The following is a 17,796-nucleotide window of genomic DNA, read 5'->3' on the forward strand; positions in this document are numbered from 1 at the left end:
AAAGAGAAGAGAGGGTGATCCCGAGTAAACTCGCCGATGTGAACGCCGTGTATTTACAAACGGGCTACAAAGTCATTTGGTCAATTAGAGAAGGAAAAGAGAAGGACGCCTTTAATGTTTACTTAAAAAAAAAAAAAAGTTTATTCAGTGATATTGCACTTCGAGATCACTTCTTCAATGCTTTACATGGAGATGAAAGTTTCTGAGACGATACGTGCAGTACATTGTTTTAATGAGAGCTTCTCATGAAGGCGAAAGAGAGATAAAGGGTTGGAAAACATGCGTTTAAGATGCAAGTTAAGACTGCTATTATTGGCTGAAGGCACATTTATTTACAGAAAGCAAAAAATGAATGAAAAAGGCTGCTTATCAGCGCTAAAAATACAAGCTCACCTTGCTTTTCCTAAATGTGGGTAGTTTTACATGCTTCCTTTTTATGTGGTGTAGAGCTGCACATCATAAGCTGTGTGATCTTGATGGAAATCAAGTGTGTGTGTGTGTGTGAGGTCATGACTGCCCTAGATTCTTTACCATGCATTGATAATGTGTGGTCACAGCAACCTGCTGAGGATGAGAAGCCACCATCTTCCTTTTCTAAACTTTATCCTTCTCCTATCTCTCCTCCCCCATCCCTCCTGCACTCTACCATCTCTCACGTGGGGGGGGGAGGCTCACACCAGACCCAGGATGCGTGCCACCCACCAGTTGCAGGGCATGATAACTCGGCAGGCCACCCTGCAGCCCCTGTAGTGGTAGGGCCATGGGTGGAAGCCTTGGAGAGGCTCGCAGATCCTCTGACAGTGGGTGTAGCCGCGGCGGCACTCTCTGCAGCACACGCCCTCGTGGTCCAGCCTGGGGTCGATGTTCATGTCCTGCTCGCCCTCGAGGCCTCTCTGAGAGGAGGGAGAAGAGAGGAGAGCGGTCAGAGTGAGGCGTTCTTCGGCAGGGCGGCAAAAGCTTGTTTTAAACCAATTAAAAATGGATTTCCGACAGGCTGTGATGGGGGAGGAGGGGATGTTGTCAGATGTGGGTTTTTGTTGTCAAATATTTTCTTTTTTCAGAAACGGCGCTTGCTGTTTACCCCGTTCTGTGGTTGTCAGGAGTGGGTTTGGTGGAGTTTGGGTGGAGGATTAGAGAAAAAAGAAAGTGGGGCCTGTAATGAAGGGGTGAGGATGCATGTGTGTATGCATGGGACTCTGTGTGTGCTTAGCAGGGGCAAAGGGGCTGCTGAAGAGGAGGAGGTGGTGGGATGTTGTGGAATTATTCATACAGCCTCAATGCTGAAAGGAATGCTTTGGACAGCCACACACAGAAAACCGCACGCACAGACTACACGCCCACGCATACACTCAGATTTGCAGTGACAATCCGGGCCCCTCCACCGTGACCCCGGCATCTGCTGCCGCTCGCGCAGCTGTGAGAATCCCTCGCTGGGAAAAGCCGTCTCAGGTAGGCCTCAGATCTGATCGGACAGCTGCGACGCCGCGGCCCAACGTAAACACAAGAGAAGAAGAAAAAGAGGAACCGTGTGAGTCACGTTTGTGTGTGTGACTCACCTGATAGGGGTTCTCAGGGTTGAACTCCGCTTCCACGTCCTCCTCCACCTCCTGACCTGCGGCTCCGGCTGCCTGGCGGCGCTGACGGGGGGCAGCCCTCCTCTTCCTCTGGCCGCCTGCACACATCACACTCTCAGTATCTGACAGAATCAGAATCAGAAACTTTATTGTCATTGTCATGAGAACAACGAAATTAAGAATGGTCCCCGATCATTGCATCATCCCTAGCAATATCAACAGCAGACCAAATCTAGGAGCAGAATGGCACTAATGTGGCACACAGCCGTTTCTCAGGCAGCATTTTGAAGTCCGCAGCTGAAGCAGAAGGAAAATTGTGTTTTGAGAACTTTTGACCTCTCAGCACGTTAAGAATTCTACACTCAGCAGCTCAGAAACTTCAAAAGGATTTCTGCCTTTCTTTCTTTATAGCCTGTTTTTCTCTCTCTCTCTCTCTGTAGCTTAAACAGCTGCGATGTTAAATGAGAATGCTTGAGACTGTTTGACCCATATTCTCTTTGTTTTTTGTAAAAACAAGAAAAAATGACTGTTTTCTTGTCTTTTTAAAAAAAAAAATCCATACTACTGAAAAATCTGTTTGCTTACTACTCGAGAAGGTGGGACGGAGCCAGAAGATTGGCAGGTCGCCGCACAAGTCCTTGATCTTGTTGCTGAGGAAACCAGAGTCCGAGAGGGGTGTTTCAGCTGCTACCCAGATCAAATCATCGTCGAACTTGGCCGGGATCACTTCATCCTCCTTTTGTGGGTGGGAAAAGCAGATGAGACTGATATGCAAGTAAAAATCTTTCAAAACACACACACACGGCTGCCAAAGGTGTAACATCACACTTCTTGTATCTTGTTATGCTTTAAACAGTCCACACTCTCTGCATCCTGCCCAAGTCTAATCTGAATTAATGCTGCGCTGTTAGTGCTTTTATGTGAACATAAAACAGAGTAGTAAAAAGGGAGCCCTTGAGGCTTTAGTGTACACATTTCCCTTTTGCGCTGCCGTCTCGCTGTACACACAGTGTCAGAACTCATCAGCTTCTGAAGAGAAGAGACTGGATGTCCTAAATTTGCAGGTTTCTGCAGATCAACTAATGAGGTTTGCAGAGGAGACACTGAATAAACATACATACTCTGTATCCACAGCCTGCCAGGTGAGGCACGGGTGAGGGTGGGGTGGAGGCGGCTCTGTGGGGATGAATTTGCCCAGAGGCGTTTGTTCCTGAGGGCTGCGCTACACAAGCCACAGACATGTTTATGGACTGTTATCCTCCAACCTTTTAGAAGCGCTGCTCTGTGTGTGTGTGTGTGTGTGTGTGTGTGTGTGTGTGTGTGTGTGTGTGTGTGTGTGTGTGTGTGTTTTCTCTCTCAGCTCAAATGATTTGCTGGAGGGACAAATAAAAGCGGGGGTCCTTCTTCACTGTTCGACTGACTGATAAGAGTTTATCTGACCCACTCTCTCTCTCTGGAAGGAGATGTGTGTGTGTGTGTGTGTGTGTGTGTGTGTGTGTGTGTGTGTGTGTGTGTGTGTGTGTGTGCTTATCTAACCCATACTTGCCATCACTCTAAATTATAGCAAATGACCAGCCCACGGCAACCATTATAACAACATCTCCATGTCTCCAAATGCATGCACACAAACACGCACACACACACACATACACAACGTCCAAATAATCATTTATGAGGCAAAGAGAGGCAATAACGCAAACGCGCACAAAAGCGCAAACGTGAAATAAATGATCGTTTATGAGGCAGATAGAGGCAATAAGAGCAGCCCTGCGTGATAATTAATTGTGTTTGTGCACGCCAGTGTGCACGTGCACAGGCGAGCGTGTATGAGCCGCGTGCTCACGAGAGCGATTTGGTTGATGTGGATTTATGTGGATGTGAGGCTTATGCAGAACTAAATGATTTTAATTATCAGACAGCCTCAATTGAACAATCACAAGCTGTGGCACTGGTGATTACAATCCTCATATTGAGTGAAGACCTGCTGGGTTTATTTCTAAATCTTAATAGAGTCCAAGTTATATGATGGGAAGCCACACACAAAAGTCGCATATGTGGCTTGGAGAGCGCTTCACGATTTTAGCATCAGATCAAATGAACACAGCGTGCTAAACAGAGATACTTTATGAGAGCTTTTTATAGTGTAACTGGTGACATCAGTAATAATCTTTGCTTTGCCTGAGTTGAACTGATTCAAAGCAGGCTGAGTGAGAAGGCAGTTAAAGCGCTTGAGAATAAAGTGTTGTATGAGTATGTGTGAAAAGGGAAATGTTGCTTGTAGTAAAAAGTGCTTTGAGTAATTCGAAATATTGCTTTAGCATATTATCCCGTAAAATGTTTCTTATTTTAGCTGTCATGTTTTAAGTAAGTAAAAATAATGCAGATCATTTCAAGAACCAAAGGGGCAAATTTGTTTGCTCCTGTCTGATAAAACAGTGTGCTGACTGTAAGTCTGCTCGAGCAGTGCTACTTTAAGTTAAATGCTAAAACGCTTGACACAGTAAAGTTTTGCAACTTTAATATTAGTAGCGTTAGCTTAACATTTTCCCCATCTATCATTTACTAATTAGTGTACTGTTTTGTATGCTAATTACTTTCCTATAACTAAGCAATGCTATTAATTTAACAACATTTTTACACAAATGTTGGTTACACTGAAATTCAGACTCAGTGACGGTGTTTTTTGGAGAAGTGAGCAAAAAAGCTATAACTGCTGACCCTGTGGGAGACCTCAGGATTGCTGCTGTATTTTGTGGTTGCTCATATAACAGAGGAGCTCTCAAATTTACAAGGAGCAAAGAAAGCCCTTGTAATGTTTACACTAGCTTTCACTGCTTTGGCTTTTTGCTCAGTTGACTGTAACAGCTGATTCAAATATTTCTCCATACCTGTCCACTAGCTTGCCTGCTAACTGGCTAAGCTACACACCACAGCATGATGTATCTGTGATTAAACTAGACATATTGTTTTATCACAAACTAGCATGATATGTCACAACTGTGATGGCTCAAGGATGAAGTGAGAGCAACACAATATGTTGTGTTGTTGTTTATATATGCAGTTTTTGTTTGGTTGGTTTTTTGTCAATGATTCAGGCTAATTTTATGATATTTCAGATTATATCGAACACCCTTTAAATATGGGTCAAGACCACTCTTTGAGAACTTGAAACCTCACCCATCTCATGGCATGATTTAAAATTTGCAACAGCTGGTACTCCAAAGAAAAACTTGGAGATTACTGAAGGTCATAAAGGTGTGGCCATAATTTCATGGGAAAACTGGAGTTGCAATACAGTAGCATGGACCAATGTGATGGACCAGCACACGACACTGCCTCACTATTTGAATGAAGGAAGAGAGAGGAGTTTTTGTTTGTAAAGGAAAAATAATTCACTCTAAATTATTATTTGAAAAAAAAAAAAAAAGCCCAAAGAAGCAAGTCCAAAGTGACCGCTGACATCTGGAAAATATGGAGGCATAACTAAACACAAATTCTTGAGCGTTTCAGTTAAATGTAGGCCTGTACTGAGAAAAAAAGTGCTGTTGGTAACAAAACATACAGCATAAAATCAACCCACCAGCTCAAACGTCATCGATTCCTTGTTCAGAGCCTCCACGTCTGGTAGATGAGCTTTCACCTGTGTCTTGATGTAACACTTCTCTCCTGCTGAAAACCGGATCCCTGTGATTCCCTGGATAAAGAATTTGAAAAACCAGGGAATGGGGGACACAAATTAAAAGATGTACACTACACCTCACTTAACTTCTGGGGACATTAACCTATTTCCCCCCTTGACAGTCTGAAGGTTTCCATCACAAACATATCACAAATAAAATCTGTCAGGTTTTGATTGAATTTAGGGCAGTCATAAATGTGAGCACTCTCTCAGATTGAGAAAATACAATCACAGGGGACACTGTGATTAAAAAGGTCAAAATTTTAATACATAAAAGGCTAAAACTGCTGCTTCACTAGTCTGATTGGCCTGGTTGGGGCACTTTAATTAAAGGTCAAAAACCACCAGTCTGAACGTAATGAAAATTGGAGGGACAGTGCATCTCGACACTGATTGCCCCTGAGGGGATAACTCGCCTGCTTGTTCTTAATTTCTGCTCCGTGATAATGAGCTGATGGCTTCGACCAGTCTGATCGACTTTTCCTCTGATGCTTTAAACAGCCTCCTGATACACATTAATATATATATATATATATATATATATATATATATATATATATATATATATATATATATATATATATATTATATTTCATCTGGTTACGTTGACCTGAACTCACAATCTCGAAGTCATGGACCTCCACGGCCTCGTCTGCTCCGCTGCCGGTGCTGAATCTCTCCATGTTATTAGCAGTGTCGATCTCCATTGAACCTTCTTCCACTTTGCCATTGATGCTCATGCTGTAGTGGACATTGTAGACCTACACACACACACACAAGCTTTTCTGACTGGCATGTAAGGTATGAAAGTCCTGAGACTCACCCCACCCCAGGCATTCGCTCTTTCACTCTCCCTCCATCTCTAATCTTACCCTGTGACTTCTCCTCGCACATACCACCTCATTTTTTTCCTTCTCAAATGCTCATCAGAAGAATAGTACCCTCACAGCTCCCCAGTAATGTAATTACCCGCCTACAGAGCCTCTCCATCATGCGTTAATAACATTTTCTAACTTCTTACTGGGAGAAAAACACACTCAGAAAGCAAAATTTGGCCTCTCATTTCTTACACCTCTTGCCCCCGGAGCATCAGCTGGACCCTGAAAACTCTCCCACAACCCCACCCCTCATTCCAACCCAGCCAAGGGTCCTCTATATACACCACCCACACACACACAGGCACACAACGCCTCCATTCACCAAGCTCTGCCTCAGACTGTACCATGAAATGGGAGTGTTTCATTTACATTTTTACTGTTTGCCTACACTGCAAAAATAACCCATCTTGAAGAAGTGCTTTAGTCTGCAGAGACTTTTTTAAATTTAAACAAGTTTAAAAAGAAGAAGGAGAAGGAGAAAAAACTACCAGTGATGACTACGTTTCACTTGTTCCTAATTTCAAACAGCTTGTTTCAACAATGTCTTCAGTTAAGGGATGTTAGTTTTATAGAGTGTGGGAGCTGTTTTTTTTCTTTGGTAGCAGGGACTAAATGGGTGTTTGGTGGCTGTGCATGGATAAAAGAGGGAATGGTCTTTGGAGCCTGTGCTGCACCCAGTCCCTAGTAATATATAAATTTCTGATGAATACCTAAATAGATCTTGGAATATGCAAATAAAAAAAAGTAGATTCTGAGCTGGAATGCTCCATATATTCACTTGCATGTTAACTACATTTGAAAAATAACTTTTAGGTAGTTTAAGATCATATTTTCATACAGTTTAAAAGTTGATATGATAATATATATATATATATATATATATATATATATATATATATATATATATATATATATATATATATATATATATAACAGCAGTGAAGTATCACTCTTACATGGCTTTCATTGTTGTTCCAGAAGTAGAAGGCTCCGACGGCTCCCAGCAGAAGCAGGAGGGCTCCGGTTATGAGCACCGCGACCCCGGCCTTCAGTAGGCGGCCGGTGGCAGCGGGTTTGACCGCCAAGGCGGAGTACGCCTAAGGTGAAAAAACAAGCAACCCTCTAAAAATGAGAGCATGGTACAACAGCACAGCTAACTCTTGATAACACAGCGTTACGGCTATGCAGCAGTTATGGGATTCAAAGTTATCTATCCAGCTTTTGGTCTTGAACACACACACACATGTCTGGTTTGCTATGTTTGTGGGGACATCCCATTGACATAATGCTTTCCCTAGCTGCTTGCCCTAATCCTAACCATTAAAAATGAATGCCTAACCCTAACCCTAAACCTAAACATAACCTAATCGTAACCCTGACACTTAAACCACATTTTGAGTGTGAAAAATGCCTTCAACCCCATGTAAACCTGGATTTTCGTCCCCACCACAGCTGTTGGTCCCCACCAGTATAATAGATTTCAGATTTTGGTCCCCACCAACATAGTAAGAACCCGTACACACACAAACACACGTAAGACAGCCTGCATCATGGAGCAGAGTGGCGGACTGGACTGTACAACTCACCGGAGGCATGAACTGATGTAGGTCCTCTGGTCCCGCCAAGGCAATCGGTACTTTCTCTGAGTTCTCAGCCATGACTGAAGCCAAACACCTGAGGAGACCCCAGTCCACTCTCTCTCTCTCTCCTCTCTCTCTCAGGGGAGGGGGAGGATAGACACTCCTCAGTCACGCAGGCACTCTTTTCTGTTGCTGTCGTGCTGAAGGTTTCCTGACTTTACAGATAAAACTAAAACTTCCAGCTGATGACCATCACATGCAGTAACCTCTTATGAGCCAGTTGTTTTATACCTTCTGTCAAAAAAAATAAAAAATTAATGATCCCCCCCCCCCCCCCCTCTTTGAAGTTCGTATAGGCTGCTCATGCAATTTGCATGAGTTTGATATGACTTTGTGACAACCTCAGACCGTGAAATCTATTCGGCAGGACGAGGGAAGCATAGGGTTGTCTCCCCGTATCACCGTACCCTCCTCCCTCTCGCTGCTTTTCAAAGCTCTACAGACTGTTTCGGGGTCAAAGGTGACTCTGGCGGAATGTCGCATGGATTTTTTTTTCTTTCCCACCCTGGAGACGGTGTATTTACATGGCACTGTGCAAAGGCAGCAGCTTGTTGGACAGATTCCCACCGCATTTTCCCCTGTCTGCGTCCAGGGCTGTGGTTGCTGTTATTAAAAAAGAAAAAAAAGGAAAAAGAAAAAAAAAAAGCCCCGAATCCATGAATGATAATGATGGGATTACGTAAGGGGCGCACGGTGCTCATTTGGCAGATCGACAAAAAACATCGTGACAGGATAACAGGAAAGCTTTCCCCCACAAGGACTTCATGTACTTTGACAAAAAAAGAAAAGAAAGGAAAAAGCACAGGTGCTCTTGGATTCCTGTGTGCACCGTCAAACTTATTCTTAGGCTCCTCTGATGTATGGAAGCTCAGAAGACAAACAGCAGACGCGCTTTTACGCGTAGCCCTTGTCAGTATGAGCCTCACACATAAGCGCGCTCTCCAGGTTTTAATGATTTATATAAAGGAAACCTGAACATATCTTTAATTCATGTGTGCTATCAGCATGCAGGTCCCGTGAAAATAAATGTAGTTATTAAGTGCCTGAAAGAGTGCACAGACTAACGATGGAGGTCTTTGCTCGATATGCATGAGAGTGATTTGCTCAAAAAGAAAAAAAAAAAAAACCTTGGCTTCTGTTCTGGCATCTCACCAGCGAAAATCGTATTCACAGAGGGGGGAAAAACTTAACTGACCTTCTTCAGCGGGCTGCAAGGACAGAGGCTCACTACCGCAATAACAGCGACACCTGTTGGTTCTTACAAGACTGATGCTCCTGCAAAAAAACAAAACCCAACGCTTCCCCCCACCAAAAAACAATGATCCTGCTTGCCCTCATTACCAATCAACTCACACTTTTCAGAACAATTTAAAGTTTATTTCCTTTCAGCGTATTGTGATGATAAAAAAAGACTTTACAGTTATTTAATTATTGCATTCAAGTCCGTTTCCTTATGTGGTTGTCAACTTGATACATTATTGGTCACCAGCCCTCCATGAAACCAGATATTGGGGGCATTTCGTTTTAAATAGCAAGCATGCATAAAGATTGATAATTACAATTCATATGTACACATCTTTTGCTTCATTATACTTTCATTATAAAAATAAAAATCTCTCAATGTACAAATCTTGCATATTATACACATCCAGTCCAGCAAGTTGTCACAAAGTGATTGGATGGACTTCAAAGGTGGCTTTTACATTAAAACAAATGAAATTTTGGGACATCAACGTGTGCGTACTCTCCACAGCAAATAGTTACATTGTTCTCATTGTCAGTTAATCATAAATTAAAAGTCTGAACACACTATACAGTTCCTTGCAAGTGAGCTTAGGGCTGTGTGTGTCTATTTTAGTCATCATTGTTGGGACAGTGTGTTGGGGTCGGGGTGTAAACGGGGATGCTTATATCGCTGATCTCTTGCACCCTCACAGGTCTGGGTGGAGTGACCAGAACATAGTCGTACTCCCTATGCAGCACCTTCTCGTACACGCTCTGCAGACCCACAGTTTTGGGGATGTGGGCCTGGTAGTAGTTGTCCCTGCGGTGAGGATCCCGGGGCAGAGAGGCCGTTTTGGAGAGACTGCTAAAGGAAGAGAGGGTCGGGGCCGGAGATGGGGCTGCGTTGGCTCTCACTGCTGAGGGGCTCCAGCAGCGATCTGAGTGACCCAGGACTTTACACTCATTGGTGCAAGCCCACAGAGCTGGAAGAGAGGAGGGTAAGAAGGTGGGGTTAGATTAGGTGCACACCACCTAGCTCACATCTCATTTGCTGATAATTTGAGCTTGAGTTAATTTTGTTGCTCTTACCATTTTGGCCACCCATGGGAGGAACTGCTGCCCCTTCTTTCTTCAGGCCAGTGTCTCCACTCACATCACTGTCACTGTCATTGAAGTCACTGTCCCCTTTGCCACTGTCTTTGCCACTGAAGGCTGGGTCCCTGGCAGAGATGGTGGTGTAAGAGTTGCCCTTCCAGATGGTGATGGGCCTCACCGCCTCTTTGCCATTCCCATACCCGGGTAGAGTGGAGTAGCCCTGCAGGAGAGGGGGGGGGGGGGGGGGGATAGAAAAACAGAGGTTAGTGCCTGCTTGTTGTGTGCAACCTCCTCCTCCCCACCCTCCCCCAGCACGCTTGTCCCAAAGGTGCATCTCACCTCGTGTTTATTCCCCCGGAGCTTGCTGTTGTTGTCTGAGTCATACACGCAGGGCACTTCACTGCCGTCCTCCGAGGCCGAGCACATGTCGCTGCCCCCAGGGTGAGCCGAGGTGAACGCCCCTGGCTGGCCACTGTACGACTGTCCGTCAAAACCCGCCTCTCCCCCGGCTCCGTGGAGAGGCAGGAGCGGGTTGTCCACCACGTGGCTCCTACCCCGCTCCAGAGCGCCCTTCTCCCCGTACGAGTCGCTGTCATCTCCGCTCTTGTCCCGCTTACGCCGGTTGCAGGTGGTGGCGATGAGGATGATGGCGAGCAGCAGGAGAGTGCAGCTCCCCGCGAGGACAACGATAATCACCACCGACAGGTCCCACTGCGCGTGCACCTCCTCCCCGCCGCCTGGCTGGTACACGGTTCTGTCGCTCGGCGGGGAGCCCGCGATGATGAGGAAGTGGAGCGTGGCTGTGGAGGTGAGTGCGGGCCTCCCGTTGTCACTCACCGTGACGGTCACGCTCAGGGTTTCGTCCACGTTTTGGCTCAGCACCTGGTTCAGGTAGATCTCCCCTGTGGCTTTGTTAACGGAGAACACAGAGGGCTCGCCGGTGGCCAGTCCGTAGGACAGCTCCGCGTTCACGCCCTCGTCTGCGTCCCGAGCCTCCACGCGGGTAATGACGTAGCCGCTCGGTGAGTCCCGGGGCAGGAGGACTTCAGCGGAGCCGTTGTTGAGCGCCGGCTGAGTGATATACGGCGCGTTATCGTTCTGGTCCACTATCCTAACGTACACGCTAGCGCTGCCGGACAGCGGCGGGGAGCCGGCGTCGCTGGCCGTGATTCGGAGCTCCAGCTGCTTCATAACTTCATAGTTGAAGCTCCGGAGCGCGTAAAGCGAACCGCTGGCAGGGTCTAGAGACACAAAGGTGGAAATGGGGGAGCCCATGAAATAAGTGTCCGCCAGTTTATAAGTGACCTTCCCGTTTGACCCCATGTCGACGTCCCGCGCCACTACTGTGGTGATGTACGCGCCGGGCGCGTTGTTCTCCACGACCGACACTTCGTACACAGGCTTGCTGAACACCGGCGCGTTGTCGTTCTCATCCGTCAGTCTGATGGTGTACTGAGTGATGGTCCTGAAGGGAGGGGAGCCCAAATCCTCCGCCACCACTGTGAGGTTATACTCGGGGATTTTCTCACGGTCCAGTGGGCTGGTGCTCACAATCATGAAGCTGTCCTCGTACGCCTGCTGCAGTCGGAAGTGATCGTGTCCGTACAGCGTGCAGTGCACCTGCCCGTTAGCGCCCGAGTCTCTGTCCGAGGTGCTGACCAGAGCCACGAAACTCTCTCTGGCTGCCGCCTCAGTTATGTACGCTATTCCCGCCGTGATGGACGTCATCGGGGTGATTGAGATCTCCGGCGCGTTGTCGTTAACGTCCTGCACCTGCACGACAATTTTACAGATGGCCGGGCTCGGGTTCGGACCCAGGTCAGTGGCCTGGACGTCAAACTCGTACGTGGTCTTACTTTCAAAGTCAACCGGGCTCTCCAGAGTGAGCCGCCCGCTTTTTCTGTCCACTCTGAAGAGTTGTCGTATTTCCGGGGGCACCTGGTGACCGAACCCGTACACCACCTCACCATTCAGCCCTTCGTCCGGGTCCTCGGCGTTCAAGTCCAGCAAGAGGGTGCCCACAGGCGCGTCCTCGGGCAGGTCCACGGAGAAGCTGCTCCTGTCGAACACCGGGCTGTTGTCGTTGTAGTCTTTCACCTTGATGTTTATGCGCGTCGTTCCGCTGCGGGACGGGTTGCCGCCGTCCATGGCGACCAGCTCCAGCGCGTAAGAAGCTTGCATCTCCCGGTCCAGCTCCTTCATGAGCACCAGCTCCGCATATTTAACCCCGTCGGCCCTGCTGAGCACGTCGATCGAAAAGTGGCTGTTAACAGAGATCTGGTAGCTTTGGATGTAATTTGTCCCAACATCCTCATCCACGGCAAAGTCCAGGGGGATCCGGGTGCCCACCGCTGTGTTCTCGGAGATCTCCAGACTCGACTCTTTCCGGGGAAACTCGGGAGAGTTGTCGTTGATGTCCTTGACCTCCACCTCAACGTGAATGAGCTTGAACTGCTCTTTGGAGAAGCTGACCACGTCGAAAGCGATGAGGCAGTGCAGGGTGTGTTTGCAGATCCGTTCTCTGTCTATCCTCTCTCCGATGGTCAGCTGCCCGTCGCTCTCTCTCAGACGGATGAAAGACGAGTTGAACTGTTTCATCATCCTGAAACTGTTCCTGGAAGAAGAGGCAGAGGAGGAAGTGTCCTTGGCTAAGTTTCCAATCACCGTCCCCGGTGCGTCTTCCTCAAATGTCTGATATTTCACCGTCTTTCCGTGCGTGACAGCAGCCAGGCTTATCAGAGAGGCGCACACTAGCACCAACAGCCCGTTCCACCCTGTTTCTCCCATCTTCGCACCTTCTCTCCTAAATATTCTGAAATTCAGCAGAGCGTCCTCACTCAGTCCAATTCAAAGTTTAAACCAAACGCACCTGAGAAAAAAACAAAAACAAGAGTTCTTCCCGCCCTCTAATCAACTCTCCGGGGTTGTTTTTTGTTCAGATAAAGCCCACAATAAATATTCCATATGTCTTTCAATGCGCACTCTGGATGCGCTCCGCTCTCTCTCTCGACTGGAGGTGTGCTGCTCTCTCAGCGCAAGAGGGCTGCAGTGTCTGCAGGAGGGTTTATACGGCGAGGCATGCAAATGAGCCTCACTGTGACCAATCCGGGCTTTGAGATAGAGGGGGAAAAGAGAGGGGGGACTTCAGAAAGACCTCTATACCCTGTTTAGAGATTCCTGGACTGTGCGGAGAAACTTGGCTCCCAATATGTGGGCTAAACGCGGGGCTTGATTTAATACTGCTATAGTTTCCTTTGCTTGTTTATATTCCTGGGGCTGTTAAATGAGTCTGCGCACCGACACGCGGGGAGGGGGGCCACGGAGATGCGCAGTGTCCCTGAGCTAGAGGACAAAGCATTTGAATAGGAGTGTCTGCTCGGGATGCTTTACCTCTACAAGCCTTATTTCAGTATGAACAGATTTATGTTCAAACGCTGTTTGCTCGGATCATCAGGCACGCGTGTCCTGTGTCAGTGTGGAAGCAGCCACTGGTGGTGGTGGTGGGGAGGGGGAACTGCCCCAGTGACCTCTCCATCTCTGATACAGTACAATAACTTAACACATGCAGGAAACATGACACCGTTTGTTCTGTGTTGGCACTGAGGGGCTCAGATGGATAGAGAGGATTTCACGTAGTTTACTTTTGATAGACTCATTATGCTGACACAGCTCAGCGTGCCGAATGACTCAAAAAGAAATGTGGCTTAACTGGAAGTAAGAGACTCGGTTTTTTTTCCTTTTTTGGGCTCTTTTTTTAAAAAAAATTCTCATTAACCCTAGAACACTATCGCTGGGTGATTTACACCCGAGAAAATACATTTACATCATTTCTCTCTCCTGCAGCTGTTTGCGTGTCGAGGAGCCTGTGCCATCACCAGGGAAGTCTCAAATGTCCCAGGAATGGGTGGACCAAAGACCAGCTTTCCAGAGTCATTATTTTGTTTTAGGAGTTTTATTTTTCATTTTGTTAGACATGGCACAGTTGAAAGTAAAAGACGACCACTCTAATTTGTCATGTGTTGTCATATTTTGATATATTTGATTACTTTTCATTGGTTATATTATATCGGGTAAAAATCACCCGGCATTAGTGATCGTGTTACTATTTATAGCGATAGTGTTCCAGGGTTAATAAATTCCTTAAATTTCCTCTGCCCTATGTTCACTCATCCCCCCTGTGTGTTGTAATCCAGTAATTGTTTTCCTATCAGATCATATCTGAGGCGGGAAACGGACTATATCCACTGAAGCATCGATTTTTATTCTAAATCTGTCTCAGCTCGGATCTTCTCACGAGATGTCTTGTACGAGAGAGCGGGGGATTTTTTTTTAATTAAAGCCAGTGTAACGTCCCGATTTAATATACGACTCTCTTTGGCCTCGGCTGCCAGAACAGAGAGGCGCAGGTGAGGACGACACACACACACACACACACACACACACACACACACACACACACACACACACACACACACCCGTTACAAATGGGATTTGGCTGTAAACGCGGGGGGGGGGGGGGGGGGATTTATCAGGATTTCAATAGTGAGATTATATCAAAGGTCCATGAAGCCCTCGTTAGTAGCGGTGGGATAATGGCATGGCAGGGCCTCCCTTTTGCAGGCGTCCATGCCGGTATTGTGGCCCCCTGAGCCGGTTGTGGGGACCCTAACCCCCTGCAACCTCCACACAGCCCTCGCCTAACTGCAGCATAATGAGGCAAAGCCACATGTAGCCTTTGTACCCTCCCCTCCACCCCCCTTTCCCCACGACTCCTTTCATTACATGGAGATGGGAGATGAATTGCCCTGGACATCAGGGTCCCTTCTATTAAAATACATTTAGAGAGTGGGACCGGGCCCCGTCACGGATCTTTAAGGGGATTTTCTCATTCTCGCCCACTGGACTCACTTTCCCTCTCTCTCGCTCTCTTTTCTCCTCATTCACCCTCCTCCTCCTCCTCCTCTCCCCCTCACGCCTTTTCAGTGGCAACACTTGCCTTGCAGTGGAAGCTAATATCACTTGGCATGTTCTATAAAGAACCCATCTGCCACAGAAAGTCAAATAGAAGACACCTGAATGGACAACATCCAGTCAAGCAGCTTGCAGAGTTAGACACAGTCAGGCCTGTCCTAAAAGATAAGCGCACATCACTCTGTGATTGATGAATTACTGCAAAGCTACATGGCTGTTACAGAAATATTGGTAACACTTTCCAATCAGGCACCAACAACACCCAGGATGTGCTAAATTCCTTTGACTGCATGAACCCTCTGGGACAGATCAGACTCTATAAAAGGTCTGGACAAAATTAGGCATTCACTTTTTTGTGTAATAAGTGCATAATCAACCTTTCTAACTACCATAAAAAGGTTTTATTCAAAGCTTTATAACTCATATTGTTCCAGTTTCTATATTGTAAAGGTTCTTTATAGATGAGAAACATCCTGAACCTTCACAGAACATTAGGGACGTTTTGCAAATTACTTCCCTATTAGTTCCCTATGCAATTTTAAGAAGGCATTGCAGCTATGTTACTTTGAAGTTACATAAAAACATTATGAAGAGGACATTTATGCCATCTAGTAAACTTTCCCATTAATGACACTATCAAGATCATATGAGTCTATTTTTGTTGTAGGACAATCCTTTTTGTTTTATTTTGTAGTTACGGTGGAATAGGTAACATCTTCACTGATAAGAATATTATGTTGAGGAAGTAATAAGAATGCCAGTATATGAGTTTAGGTTTGTCACGTGATAAGGAGCCCTTTATGAAGATGTTCCAGTTTGGTTATGTCACGCTTACACTGCAGCATTACACAGAGCACATGTGGGACATTCAGATAAGATTCCCATATTTTCCTCTGTTAGTTGCAGGGAACACAGGGATGCTCGAGAACTTATTAAAAGAACTTCTGTGGGTTTTCGAACAGCGATAACTCCCTCATGTACATTTATGCATAACACATAGGACATGTAGACTTGAAATATGACTGCACTATGCTGCTGTCCTCAAAGGAATTCCAGCAGTACTTGGTGTTGACTCCAGTAAATTCTACAAGACATGCTGTGTAAGTAAATACAAACAACAACAGTTTAGTCTGCATTTCTTGAAAGATCATATCCCACAAACTTAGTTTAGAAGTTGAAGTGAAATTTATTTTCTGCCCAAATTATTCTGGAGATGAAAGGTATACAGATACCATGTAATTAAAATAAAACACTGACTTCGTTTTACATCTAGAGGGAAGGCTTTCAGAATGGAAAGTTAGTGGCCATGTTTGCATAGTTTTTAAAATTTGCTTTCATGGCATTATTGTGTGTTTGGTGGCGATCAGGGTTATCAAGGCTGACGAGCAGGACATTGAATGTTACCTCGGGGGATATTGGGGAGGGAGCCTGTGTTAGTGTGTTTGACCTCAATAAATAGTTTGGGTATGTGCAGCTGTATGTTCTGGAAACCTGGCGGGAGAGAGGAGCTGAGCTATCAGCTGATCACTACATTGTGGTGGGTTGGATGAGGTGGTGGGGGAGCATGCTGGATGAGAACGGGCTGGCTGGATATTCCTGGCACACCTAAAGATATAGTGAGGGTGGACTGGGGCGGCCCCAGTTCAGGAGATCTTCAACTCCCAGTTTGAGGAATGGGACACTGAGTTAGAATGGACAATGGTCTGCACCTCCATGGCTGAGGCTGCTGCAAGGAGCTCCGGGTGCAAGGTGGCTGGTGCCTGTTGTGATGGTAAGCCCAGAAGAGAGCCATCAATCTGAAATCTGAAGAAGGAGTCTTATTGGGCTTGGTTAGCCATCAGGTGTTGGCCTCCAGCTCGCAATGGAGAAGTTCACAGCCGAGTTTGAAGCGGTGGGAATGAGAATCAACACCTTAAAATCTATAGCCATGGTCCTCAGCTGGAAAATGATGTAGTGCCTACTCTGGGACAGGAACAAGTTGCTACCCTGGAGGAGTTTAGGTATCTCGGGGTCTTGTTCATGAGTGAGTGAGAAGCGGAGCAAGAGATCCACAGATGATTGGTGCCAAAGCTGCAGTCATGTGGACGCTCTACCGGTACATCATGGTGACGAGAGAGCTGAGTTGATCTACGTCCCTACCCTCACCTGAGGTCATGAGCGTTGGGTAGTGACTGAAAGAACGAGATTTCAGATGCTTAGGCTACTGCCCCTGTGACCCAACTGCAGATAAGTGGAAGAAAATGGATGGATGGTATAATTGTTTAAGTCACATTTACAATATTTTTGGGCAGCAGTGTAATAATGCAGCTTGATTGTCTATTTTGAAGTCTGTTCTATAGCAAATGCAGAAAAAAAAAATGTTTTAAGAAGGGCAAATATAAAGAATCCAAAGAATATGACTGTTTTTCTTTGTAGGACACCAGGAGAGATGAGTGCTCTGTCACAAATGGTGTGGTCAGTAAAGATGGTCACCTGCAGGTTCAATGTGATAATATTAAAAAATATTATTAAATAGCACAAGCTGCAATAGTGGCAGTATATTTGTTTGTTGTACTTTTTTGCATTTGAAAATAAAAGTTGGTCTGATTTTAACTCCCTTGCAGGAAGTGTTGTTAATTATTATTTTTTTTTAATTACACTTACATACAGTGTTTATATTCATTAAGTGTTGTATTAGAAATCTCTCAAGCTCAAGGATGATAAAGCATATTGTGATTCAGCTGCATTTAATTTGT

At 46.0% G+C, this 17,796-nt stretch overlaps 2 protein-coding genes across 2 annotated transcripts; both read right to left on the reverse strand.

Annotated features, from left to right (window-relative positions):
* Positions 1-148: 148 nt before the first annotated feature.
* Positions 149-8,406, reverse strand: LOC309694699 (leukocyte cell-derived chemotaxin 1-like). Its single transcript, XM_082514909.1, has 7 exons — positions 7,718-8,406; positions 7,088-7,228; positions 5,874-6,014; positions 5,155-5,268; positions 2,160-2,310; positions 1,557-1,672; positions 149-893 (listed from the first exon to the last, which is right to left on the reverse strand). Exons 1-7 carry the CDS (start codon positions 7,787-7,789, stop codon positions 672-674), a joined length of 957 nt encoding a protein of 318 aa, XP_082371035.1. The 5' UTR covers positions 7,790-8,406; the 3' UTR covers positions 149-671.
* A 749-nt stretch (positions 8,407-9,155) lies between these two features.
* LOC309693724 (protocadherin-8-like) lies at positions 9,156-13,307 on the reverse strand. The gene is made up of 3 exons (XM_082513199.1): positions 10,430-13,307; positions 10,085-10,310; positions 9,156-9,978 (listed from the first exon to the last, which is right to left on the reverse strand). The coding sequence occupies exons 1-3, from the start codon at positions 12,875-12,877 to the stop codon at positions 9,626-9,628; spliced, it is 3,027 nt and encodes a 1,008-aa protein (XP_082369325.1). The 5' UTR covers positions 12,878-13,307; the 3' UTR covers positions 9,156-9,625.
* Positions 13,308-17,796: the final 4,489 nt, after the last annotated feature.

This window comes from Aulonocara stuartgranti, assembly GCF_965226115.1.
Source record: "Aulonocara stuartgranti genome assembly, chromosome: 18".
Taxonomy (NCBI): Eukaryota; Metazoa; Chordata; class Actinopteri; order Cichliformes; family Cichlidae; genus Aulonocara; species Aulonocara stuartgranti.

Excerpts from the sequence above, each read along its gene's own strand:
- LOC309694699 (XM_082514909.1), bottom strand. The coding sequence starts at position 7,789 with ATGGCTGAGAACTCAGAGAAAGTACCGATTGCCTTGGCGGGACCAGAG. Across the intron at positions 2,311-5,154 it reads AATCGATGACGTTTGAGCTG|GAGGATGAAGTGATCCCGGC; the intron begins GTGGGTTGATTT and ends CACCCACAAAAG. Across the intron at positions 894-1,556 it reads ACCCTGAGAACCCCTATCAG|AGAGGCCTCGAGGGCGAGCA; the intron begins GTGAGTCACACA and ends CCCTCCTCTCAG.
- LOC309693724 (XM_082513199.1), bottom strand. The coding sequence starts at position 12,877 with ATGGGAGAAACAGGGTGGAACGGGCTGTTGGTGCTAGTGTGCGCCTCT. Across the intron at positions 10,311-10,429 it reads TCCGGGGGAATAAACACGAG|GGCTACTCCACTCTACCCGG; the intron begins GTGAGATGCACC and ends CCTCTCCTGCAG. Across the intron at positions 9,979-10,084 it reads TCCCATGGGTGGCCAAAATG|CTCTGTGGGCTTGCACCAAT; the intron begins GTAAGAGCAACA and ends CCTCTCTTCCAG.